The sequence below is a fragment of the Cryptomeria japonica genome, chromosome 3, assembly GCF_030272615.1.
Source record: "Cryptomeria japonica chromosome 3, Sugi_1.0, whole genome shotgun sequence".
Lineage (NCBI taxonomy): Eukaryota > Viridiplantae > Streptophyta > Pinopsida > Cupressales > Cupressaceae > Cryptomeria > Cryptomeria japonica.
In genome coordinates this window covers 126,046,526-126,058,802 of record NC_081407.1, presented here as the reverse complement: position 1 = coordinate 126,058,802, position 12,277 = coordinate 126,046,526, and the positions used below count along the sequence as shown (strand labels likewise).

General features: G+C 38.6%; 2 protein-coding genes across 2 annotated transcripts in view; both read right to left on the bottom strand.

Moving 5' to 3' along the window:
• The window catches only part of LOC131038735 (uncharacterized), a 33,745-nt gene extending 21,705 nt beyond the window's left edge, over positions 1-12,040 (bottom strand). Inside the window, exon 1 of the mRNA XM_057971272.2 lies at positions 11,312-12,040. Coding sequence (XP_057827255.1) covers positions 11,312-11,869 — 558 coding nt within the window. The 5' untranslated portion in view covers positions 11,870-12,040. The remainder of the gene's footprint in view (positions 1-11,311) is intronic.
• On the bottom strand, positions 868-2,620 carry LOC131038736 (uncharacterized). The gene is made up of 3 exons (XM_057971274.2): positions 2,198-2,620; positions 1,663-2,074; positions 868-1,552 (listed from the first exon to the last, which is right to left on the bottom strand). The coding sequence occupies exons 1-3, from the start codon at positions 2,423-2,425 to the stop codon at positions 954-956; spliced, it is 1,239 nt and encodes a 412-aa protein (XP_057827257.2). The 5' UTR covers positions 2,426-2,620; the 3' UTR covers positions 868-953.
• Positions 12,041-12,277: the final 237 nt, after the last annotated feature.

Genomic DNA, 12,277 nt, shown 5'->3' with positions numbered 1-12,277 from the left:
CAGGTCGACTAGCTTGAAGGGAATATAACAAATAACATAATAAACCAACCTGAGAAATTCAGTATAAGAGCTGACACAAAATAAAAATAAACAAAATATGTTGTAACTATAAAAAGGGCCGACTAAGGCTAGGTAAATTTAATGAAGAGGCTGACCATGATAAGGAGAGCAGAAATTAGATTCAAAAAACAGCAATTAATGTGAAAAAGAACCCTGGCTGACTTCCTTCTTAATAAAGCAGTTTGTATATATAAATAAGGGCAACACTCCATTGGAAGGGACACACCACTTGAAAGGGTGGTGATCTTGGCAAAGAGATGTGTCCCTCTGTCCCTATAAGAGATATATATATATATATATATCCAGCAGATCTGCCACTCAAAGGGGAAATCAATAAGGATCAGAATTCATTATACACAGTCTACACTCATCCAAAAGGAATCGAACAGGGACAGCAAACTGAGATCTGATGTAATAAAGACAGTAATAGTCTGAGTTTATTAAACCAAGCAAGTGAATTGAATAAGAAGGAAGAGAAAGGCAGATTGATAAACTAAGGGAAGAGGTCTGCAAATTCGGAACCCAGCCATACTTGATCTCATAGTTGAACTACTCGCGACTCGGCTCGACTTGCCAAGCCCCTGGGAAAAAAACTCGGCGAAAACTCGGGAAAAACTCGGAAAAACTCGGCAAAAAACTCAGCAACTTAAAAACACACTTAAACTTAGTAAAAAACGCATTTTTTTTTCAATTTTTAATGAGAAGATGCATCCAATGAGTCAATAAATGATAACACAAAAGAAACAAGCTGATTCTAGATATATTTAAATGCAAAGTGTCTACAAAATCGCATCCTCATGAGGAATGCTGATGGTTGGAAGCCTGAAGCAAAATAGTAAATTACTAAATAGTTTTTGTAAAACCAAAAGTAAATACATCATCACAAATTACAATTACAACTTCCTCTTCCCAGCTCTAGCAAAAACATGGGGAGAGGTAGAACTAGAGGGTCTAGACTGTCTAGTCGTATAAGTCTGCTGTGGGACTGGGCGTGACTGTGCCTTCTCGCTCGGTATGGTTGATTGAGACTCATCCTCCATCCTGGATGAAGCTATGTCTCCACCTGCCTCTGGCACTGGCAATGAATCCTCATCCTCATCCTCATCCTCATCCTCCTCAATGTCATCCAGCCTGAAACCAAATCCACCCCCCTCCTCCATAGCCTGCCTCTCCAAATCAGTGATGTCAGTGTCGGAAAACAATGGAGGCTGCTCCTGTGATGTCCAATCACTGTAAGGATCTATATCATCCAAGTCAATTGGACCACCTTCTAGTTCCTCTACCTTCTTTACGCGCAATCGAAGATTATATTGCACGTAGACAAGGTCATTGAGTCGTTTCTGCGCTAACTTGCTCATCTTCTTCGTGTGGATTGCTTCAAACAAGCTCCAATTGCGCTCACAATTGGATGAACTGCAAGGCTGACATAAGACTCTGAGGGCAAATTTTTTGAGATGTGGGGTGTTTCCACCCCAATTTTGCCACCAAGCATCTGCAAAATAAATAAAATGGAAAAGTTAGAAAGCAAAGAGAAAAGAGAAAACATAATTTATCAATCATTTTAGTCTTTAGATCCCAAAATCCAAATGGCAAATGTTATACCTGGGGTTTGAGTGGTTCTTCCTCTCCTAGCTAGCTCTGAAGAGAATAGCTTACCCCTTCCTCCCTCATAATTTTGGAGCTCACTCACAATGAGGTCTCTCTCCTCAACATCAGGTACCATCCTCTCAATGCATGTACTGAGGCCCTCCATGACTTCTCCATTCGAATCTGAGTAAGAACCCCCGAACCTAAAACGAGGGTTGAGGAAGTACCCTGCTGCATGAATGGGTTGGTGGAGCTGATTGTTCCACCTCCTATCAACAATTTCCCAAATGGGATCAAATTTGAGCCTATCCCCCTTGTAGTAATTTTTGATAGACTCTTTGGCCCTATCCATGGCCTCATAAAGATATCCCATTGGGGTTTTATCCCCATCCACCAAGCGAAGAACTCGAACCAAGGGCTCTGACACCTACAATTGAAAAATACAAATTACAAAAAGATCAAAATTTAAATAATGAAGTTACAAATTAGTAATGAGAGACTTGAATCAAGAATAACTAAAATTTAAAAATTAAAGTTTTGAAGTAACAACCTTCACAATCTCTGCAGCCCTTTGTGCAAATTGGTTGTCGAAGACTATGCATGCGACAGCCTCTCCTTCAGGCTTCTTTGAATAAGGTGAGTTAAGCCATAGTCCACTCACAAACATTTGTTTCAAAGAAGTCAATGCAGCAAGAATGCTTTGCAACGTCAAGAAAATCGTTGCAAACCTTGTGACACCAGCTCTCACCAAATCTTTCCCTTGCGTGTGTTGTCTCATCAAATTTAGGACCCAAGGGTGATTGTAGATATATTTGGTGATCCTCCTTGCATCTTCCACAACTGGAGTCACCCACTCAAGTTTTCCTATGTCCTCCAAAAGAAGGTCAAGGACATGTGCTGCACAAGGTGTCCAAAAAAGAGTGGGGTGCCTCTCTTGGAGGATTCTTCCTGCAAAAGAAGAATTTATTCTTAAGAAATATGCAACCAAGTAAAACAAAGCCCACAACAAATGAGAATATTGCTAATGCCTAAAGGTGATAATTCAAAAGGATTCTACTTGCTGACACATATGCTGCTGCATTATCTGTGATGATTTGCACCACATTCTCTACCCCCACCTCCATGATGACACGCTCCAACATTCCAGCCAATGTTTCTGCATTTTTCACCTTGTTGGAGGCATCGACAGATTTCAAGAACACTACATTGTCCTTGCAAGCGACCAAAAAATTGATGATGGTGCGGTTCTTGCCATCTATCCACCCATCAGAAAGAATGGTGCAGCCATAATTTGCCCAATCAATTTTTTGATCCTCCATCACTTCTCTTGCCCTAGCAACTGCATTTGTGAGCAACCTGTAAGTGCAAAGTGAAATTAGGTATTAGTACACAATTTTGATTTAATAAACAAGAAATCTAAAAAATAATTAAAAATGAAATCAAGTGGACTATGTAGTAATTTACTAACCTCCCACTCAAATCCCTGCGAGAAGGGGCCTTGTACCCCTTTCCTGAAACTGTCATAGCAGTCACCAAATTCAACCAATAAGCATTCTCCGCCACATTGAATGCAATGTTGTTGAAGTACCAAAAATCAGCAACTGCAATGTCAGTTTTCTCATGTACCTCCTTATTCCATCCACTAGCCTCTAATGATGGTTGTCCTCCAGGTGTGTTTTTGGGCACAAAATAATCACCTATCGAACCTGATCGTTGTGATGGAAGTGGAACAGGGCCCCGGCCAGGTACTCTACTAGAGGAAGCAGAAGCAATGGGCGAGCTGATGGTCGGTTTGCGGATACGTGGGCCACGCCGAGAGCCCACTATGCCCTCAAGTGCTTCTTCTTCCTCTTCAAGGTCAATAGAAACACCTTGAGATTCAGCTATGGCTGATCTCATGGCTAGTTTTGCCCTCTCCCTTTGCAGTTTCTTCTCTTCCCCAGCTGCAAGTAGGGCATTCATTTGTCTTTTTATTTCTTCATTGGTCCCAGGGCATGCTCTAGCATCATGCCTATCTATTCCTACAAGGTGGTATTTGAGGCGGTTGATGTCTCCATGAAGTATTCTCTCACACTTTATGCATGTAATTGACCCAGGATCGGGTCCCTCATAGGCATACCTCCATGCCCCATCTCTAGCACCTCTAGGACGGGTGCCTATAAATCCAGATGGGCATGGATTTAGTGGCCATTGCTCCCTTGCCATGATTAATGCTTACTTAACCTACACATACAAAGTGCAAAAAAAAATTAACATTTTAGTTAAACAATTTAGCACTAAGCAAACTATCTACATTAGTTTAAATAAATTTAGACATCATTCGAAGTTTTTTTTTTAAAAAAGTAGGGTTTGAATTATTTTTTGAAAACTAGATTCTTCAAAAAAATTGTGAAAATTCAACAAGAATTGTGTTAAATCTTGTGTAAATAACTTAGAAATGATTTAGACTACCTAGGAATCATTTGTAATCAATCTAAATGCAACAAAAAATAAACAAATTGTTTTAAAAAAGCATAGAAAAAAAAATTAAAAAACTTACTTGGAATCTGATTTTCCCTTCAAATCCCCTTCAAATCCACTTGGAATCACTCAATAACCACCCCAAATCACCTTCCAAGCCTTCCAAATGAGTTTCCCCCTTCTCAGCCCAAAACATAATTGGAAAACAAAAAACAAATGAATTTTTAAGCCGTTTTCGGCTGTATTGGAAACACGGGCGAGTTTTTGCCAAAAACTCGGCGAGTTTCCTGGCAAGTAGAAGTCATTACTACTCGCCAGGCCCAAAAACTCAGCAAGTTTTTGTCACTCGCCGAGTTTTCGGCGAGTATGTCATCTATGCTTGATCTAGTAGATATTGTGGTATGCATGGATATATGTTAAATACGTATGCCTGATATATGCAGCAATATAATGTTTAAATGCATATTAATATAGATAATAATTCGAATAATATCTTTGGCGCATAACACCAAATATATTAGATATAAGTAATGATGTGGATTTCCAGTCTATTCAACAAATAGCAACAATCAATCATGGCAAGGTATGAGAGGGAAAACAAGGAGGAAGAAATGATATAGGCTTCCTCACTAGGTACAGCACCTCATGAAGGATGGATGGTGGACGGCCACACGAGGCCAAGAAGGAAAGTATATCCGCTCTCGGGCCTAGGGCAGAGGATTGCTTTGGGCACCCTATTGTAGCTTCCCCTCCAACCTCTACGTGGGTTGATTGTTGGGATGGATTCAAGGAGTCTCAATCATAGAAGGGTTGAATAAGGCATATGGATAGGAAGGGCAGGTACAAGTACCCACTGAGCACACAAGCTCATATGGATCGCGGATTGCCACATGGGGCCAAAAGGGATGGTATATCCGCTCTTGAGCTTAACATGGGGGCAGCTTCAGGCACCCTATCATGTTTCCCATCTAAGCCCTAATATGGTTGAACTCCAATTATGCATTATAGATATTGTGCAGTTTACCTAGATTTGAAATTATGCTGAAATAATTGTTTTATGAATTATGCTTTCAGTACTTGTCTAACATGATTGCAGATATTATCTTGATGAAGACAATTTATTGGTAAAAATATGATTATAACTATGTTAAGTTTTATTACTTATGTAAACTTGTGATTCTAGGGGAGAATTTAGAATAATCCCAAAAAAGGGGCATTAAAATAAGTTATAAAATTGAATTCATATAATTATGTTCTGATTTCTGGAGGTCACCTCTAAAATTAGTCTGATATTTTACTGGTTTTTACCTTTATTCCCAAGAAACATCATAACAACTCTGCACAAGGAATGATGAATAAATTGCAAGATAAAATTGGAAATAAAGAGGAAACTGCATATGATAGCCACGAAGTTGAATAAGAACGAGACCTGACACAAATAGCCACCAGCAAAACAGAAAATGAAGGATGAGAAATAGGAACTAGAGTTATTTCCTTGGAGGAGACAACAAATTCCTGTATTAATGACCATCAACTGAAAACGTCCTCTATAACAAGATGATAGTCAAGTGGATTGCTCTTGAAGAATGATTTGAAAGATGGAAGAAAAAGAAGAGAAAGGATTTTTATTGAATCTTGAAAAGAGAGATACAAAGTTTCCAGAAAAGGACAGATTGATGCAGGAGCATTCAATGTTATTAGATTTAGTTAGCAGTATCTAATAAAGAAAACCGTGCACAAGTCATGAATGAATAGATTGAGAAGCCTTTGAAAGTGTCGTTTCAGTTAGCATTTAGAACTTTTGTTGGGGCAAGACAAGACCAGTTGAATTTGCATGCAAGGGATGAACTATCATAGACGACGTATGTAGTAAAGATTTGCTCATGATGGATAGTGACAGTGATTTAGAAATGCATGGAGGCTCTTACATACAAAAGGATGAAATGTAAATATCTAAGTAGACAGCAACTGAGTTGTAACTTAGAATTGTATGAAGGACAAAGTTGCAGAGACAATTTCTCTTGTATTTGTGGGGGTTGAGTAGAAGGTTTGATAATTTAATTGCTAATTTATGTTTTACTTTATTTGTGTGTTTTAGTTTGTACTACTTTGAGAGGGAGGCAAGCGCTCTATAATTCAATTGCTAATTGATAATTTTACTTCATTTGTTTGCTTCGATTTGCACTATTTTGAGGGGGAGGCAGGGGTTCTATAATTCAATAGCTAATTAATAATTTTACTTTATTAGTATGCTTCAGTTTGTACTAATTTGAACCCTACTATCACAAACATGCATGTATTTTGTTTTGTGCAGATTCTAGTTTAGTGAGCACAAGTTGAACAAAGTATTTAACGGTTAACACCATTAAATTAGCACAAAAATTTATTTATCTGAAAAAACATAAAGTATCCATATGAATATCAAGATGCATGTCTTTATCCAGAATTTTATTTTGAAGAACAGGATTATATCTTATTGCAAAGGACTGTCTTAGCATACACCTTACTTTATAGAGAAAGATCCATTGCTCTCCGTTTGGCGAGGGTAAGTATATACTTATTAAATTAATCAATATACAGAACAGAACTGAATTGCTTGAAACTAGACCAGACCCCATTTGTTTCAAGTTCACTCAGGTTCATAACCCACCTTTCTCTTTATTTGGAAAGGGTAAATATATACTGAAATTAATCAACATGCAGAAAAGAACTGAATTGCTAGAAACTAGACTAAACCCCATTGGTTTCAAGTTCACTCAGGTTTATAACCTGCAGCCAACCCCAAAGACCTTCCATGGTCTTGTGGAAGGAGATCAGAGTGATTTCAGTGTTTATTGGTGTCTCTTTTTGCTTCAGTTCAGGCTTGTTTCCTAGATTATCAGTCATTCCAGCAGATTTTCTTACAGCATGATCCCATGTCCCTGCTTACAGCTTAATTTTATGAGGTGCCGGCAGTCTCATGTAATCTTTTAACTAGCACAATGTACAATATAGAATTGTCTCCTGATATTGGAACAGCTATAGTTTAGGATTTGAAAGTTCAGCAGTAAGCGAAGGGGAGGGACTGAAGATATGCAACCACTGCTTAACCACAAATTTGCCAAGTAGCAGCATATATTGTCTCCCCTACCTTTTTTCATTTGCTTTTAGATTTCATTTTCAAAATTTAATATAAAGATTGTTGTTAATTTGCTTAAAATAAATTTGAAGGGACCACTGGTTCCCAAAAAAAAATCCTAAAATAATAAACCAAACAAGCACCTGGGACTCTGATGTTAAAGTTGTTGATTTATAGCTAGGTCGGATTCCTAGCTTGGGCCGACCTAGCTCTCTAAATTGGCCTTTTGGCCTTGACAATTTGTCATCGTGTTGACTGGGCCCTATTTGGGCAATTTATGTTAAATATATATGTAACGTGCTGCGACTTGCATGTATAACGTGTAAACATTATGTAAAATATGGCTTGGCACCAAAATTATGTAACTTGTAAATAGGTCACGACCTATACTTGTAACTTGTAAAATGAAATTATTTGTTTATATTTTGGCGGGAATTTTCATATGGACGACCTAGCAAAGTTAAGGCATTGTAACTCATATAAAGTCAAGGCAAGTTGAAGCCTTTCACATAGATTCGAATTATCTTGAAGATCAGCGAGTCCTTCTGCAATATCAGTAAATCTTCCTTGGAAGACAGAGAATGTATCCAAGGCTCAGCAAATACATATTGAAGGACAGCAACCATATCTTGAGATCTGCGAAATCCTTAAGAAGACAAGCAATCAGCAGAGCAGCGACCAGACATTGGACATCAGCAGCGAATGTCATCTCAGTTGAGTGAGTTCATCCAATGTACAACTCTTGAGACCTCTGATCAGGTATTCCCTACTTGGTGGTGAATTCTGAGTAAAGGATATCTGCCCTAGAGACTGCCCTATATGTGATTGGGATTTGGTCAAGTTCTGATCAGAACTTGTAATTCAGATAAGTTGATTTTCTCAAGCCCTAGGTGGGTGTACTTGTAATTAGTTACATTCTGACATTAATATAATCAGATCTGAATAGTGTTGCTGGGTTTTTCCTCCAAGAGGGATGTTTTCCCAGGGTACTGCTGTGTTCTTGTGTGTTGCTCTTATGCTATGATGTGTTGCATTCTCAGTTTCTGTTATTTACTCTCAGTCTTATGACTAAAATTAACAAAAGCTAAAGCTGATTGGAAGGTGTTTGACTCGACTAAATTGTTATTGCTGAACATCTCAGCTATGTTAATTTTTTGACACACAGATGATTTTAATTCCAAATGCAATTTATTTTGAAAGCCATTTCATGTGAAAAGTTGGAATACTCTCTCTCATTGCTTTACCTGCAACTGCATTACTTGTGTGAATATGTGCAAAGGCCTTCAGTGATCTATTCTCCCTCATTACCTGAATTGTGTTCTTTGTCGCAGTGACCTTCAGCCTTGAGAACAGCCAAATAGAATTAGTTGCTGAGTTTTCCAACTGGGTATTTTTTATTTAATGAATGAGAACATGCAGTTCCTGCAAGTAGCAAATATTTTTCTGATAGGATAACTCCAACCATTGTCTGTATCAAGCAAGTAGTCAAAGTACCTATACAGACAATTTCTAATGCTACTAGCAGCTAATCAAGTAAATGGAAGGTTGTCGAGATAATTTAAAACTTTCTCGAAAGGTTTCTAGTGCCAAAATATCCCCAATGATTGAAGTGCAGCTCCTATGGTCTCAGAGTAACAAAATGAGCCCAAAAGCAAGTGCAAAGATCCCCAAACCTCTAACCAAGCCAAATCCCTCATCCGACCCCTTTGAGCCCATTTGTGGGACCAATCTGGCTTTGTTTAAAAGCCACACCTAAACAATGCAATGCTGTAGATGACTATTTGGTCTCTGAACAGCCATAAATGTCTATATTACCCTTGGTGTGGCCTATATGATGGCCCATTGTCCTCCATTTTTCACAAGTTTAATCAATTGCACCCTTATGCTGCCAGATTGGACACTGACACCCTCTTTACATCACTCTTTGGCTCTCACATGTCCACCTCTCGAGAGGTTTCTAGTGCCAAAATATCCCCAATGATTGATGTGCAGCTCCTATGGTCTCAAAGTAACAAATTGGTCCCAAAAGCAAGTGCAAAGATCCCCAAACCACTAACCACCCTGAATCCCTCATCTGACCCCTTCAAGCCCATTTGTGGGACCACTGTAGCTTTGTTTAAAAGCCACACCTAAACAATGCAATGCTATAGATGACTATTTGGTCTCTCAACAGCTATAAATGGCTATATTACCCTCAGTGTGACCTATATGATGACCCATTGTCCTCCGTTTTTCACAAATTTAATCAATTGCACCCTTATGCTGCCAGATTGGACACTCACAACACGCACACCCTCTTTACATCACCTCTTCAGCTCTCACATGTCCACCATTGTTATTCCAAACTCCCAATGATTATGATACCACTCCCTTCTCAACATCCTCTACAGCTCCTAGGATAGATCTACAATAATGTAGGAAGGAGATACAAGGAGTTGCTACCGGTCTTCTCAGATTGCAGCTTTTCCTTCTTCAATACTATCAACACAAATAGGATTTACAAATGTTTCTTCGTAGATCTAGCTATAAAGACTCTTTGCTCGCAAGAAGAAAGATTGCTTTATTGCACAAGAATAGATTATGCTACTTCCATTTGATTTACAAGCAATAATCTTACTAGTCCCTAGCTCTATTTAGTTTGGACTATTTATAGATCAATTTTAGTACTCTTGCTGGTCTCACAAGTTCTTTCTTTCTGACGGGACTTAAGTTTCCTTAATCTAGGTTGAACCGCCCTCTTTTGTCCACCAAGACGCCTTTCAGCTTTTGCTTTTCCTTTGTTTATATTTTAGTTTGTAGCTTCTTTGGAGCCTCTTTTTGGCCTATTGTCTCTAGCTGTATTTCCAAGTCACATTGTCCTGTGGATATTAATATAGTTTATTTCTTTTTTACTTTCTAAATAAGTGCTTTAACTTTTAATTTTAAATCATTGCAATTTTATTTCTAATGTAATTTCATTGTTTATTGTAAATATATAATAAGTCTAAGCCTGATCAATAGAGATGAAATCCGGTAAAACAAGCTAGCCTCTATTGGTTTTTGTGACCCCCCTTGGTAATGTTAGTTGTTTGATAAACCTTCCACTTGACCCAATCACTAGCACACACCATCGGTCGTATACATCAACTTTCTATTCAGAAGCTAATGGTGTTTTCAACACTTTCCCATCGGCACATTGGAGAAGATAGTCCCTTTTATTACTACTGTCTTGAACCTTGAAAATCAAATCATACTCCAATAGAGGAAATGAGGAAAGGCTTCAGCGAAAAGGCTTGAGAATAACTAAAACTTACATATATAATATAGCCTTGAAACTTTTAATATTTATTGCCAACTAGAGATGGAACTTATCCATTCAATGAGGAAGTCAACTGGAATACTTAAAACTTCGTATTAAAATTTACAATGATGGACCAAAACAGTATTCAAAATGTGAACTGCATTTTCGCGGGCAAGCATGCACGCCACATTAGAATAGAGCACAAGTTACTCAAGTCGCCTTGTCTGCTGTTTATAATCTCTTGAATCTAGAAGTTTATTTAATATGAATACAGTCATGTTAATAGTTGATGCTATGGCAGTGTGTCGATTTGAAATAACTAACCCGCTATGAGAGGAGGTACCTTGTACTAAAAATAAGTCTTATGTGGTACTAAAAGCCAAGGATATTAGGTCCATATTAAATTATCCTTGCTTTCAAGTGATTCAAATAGCTAGAAGCCTGGAACTAAAGGTGAACTAATTCAATCTCGGCGTACACTAAATATGCTTGTGCAGGCAATTTGTCTCATTTACCAGGGCCTGATCATGCAGAAGCTGCTATATCAAACAGTCGAGGTAAGAAGCATTTTGCGAAGTTCAAAACCACTTTTCATCGCTTCCAAGGAAAAAGTAACGATTAAAAAACATTAGAAATGATGGGCAAATTTCAAACCCGAAATTACATCGGGGCTAAGCTAGCTATACATGTCAGCCGAAGGGTAAAGATCCAAAAACTTCAATTTCTGTAGGTTTTTGCTACGGAAAAAGTAGATACTTTGGCCTCCTTAATATAGAAAGAATGTAAAATGGGATTTTAAACTGTACCTCAGGATGGTACTGAAGACCATAGAGTCTCTTGGCTGGATTTTCTATGGCGGCCACAGCATTCTGCAGACTTGTTGCCACAATAGAAAACCCTTCAGGCAACCTGACCACCTCGTCCCCATGGCTCATCCACACAGCCTGCCTCTCTTCTACAGACTCCCCATACAAACTGCTCCCCTTCTGAACACGTATCTCCATTCTCCCATATTCCTGGCTGTCTGCGGGCTTTACCTGACCCCCCATCATCTGCACCATCAAGTGGATGCCATAGCAGATACCCAGTACAAAAATGTTATTGTGCAATACATAGTCCCAGAATCCCTGGGGCAGAACAGGCGCGCCCTCCTGGTGCACGCTGTGGGGGCCACCTGATAAAATTATCACAGACGGCTTTGCCTCTGTGACTGCAGCCAGTGGAGAAGTGCCGGATATACAAACAGAGCATATCGACATCTGCCGAATGCGCCGAGTTATAAGATGGGTGTACTGCGAGCCGAAATCCATGACCAAGACCACATTGTGTGAGGTGCTAGCTATACTCACTACTTCCTTAGCCATGGCCGCCCTGCAGCTTCACAACAAATCCTCTCCCTGTTGTTTTATATGTAAAAATCTCGTTTGAGACTATAGGGTATTCCTCAAACTGTTACATATGTTTAATTAGGTTTACGGCTCAGCTTTGTATTCAGGATTTATGGCGCCAATGTGAACGGCTCTCGTTACCAAACCCATGCCAACAAGGGTTTTAGGAAACTTGGGAAGAAAGGGTTTTTCTTTTTACAATAATGTTTTCATTATAAAATTTTAAGAAATTTGGAAAGAAAGAGTTTGCACTTTATATAATAAGTGGGTGGTGGAAACAAAATTCATAATGAAATATTTTATTTGTGAAGATATTCATATCTAGTACGAAAATGGCTTAAAGGTTGACAACATATGCCACTTATTTCAGGAAGACAAGATTAA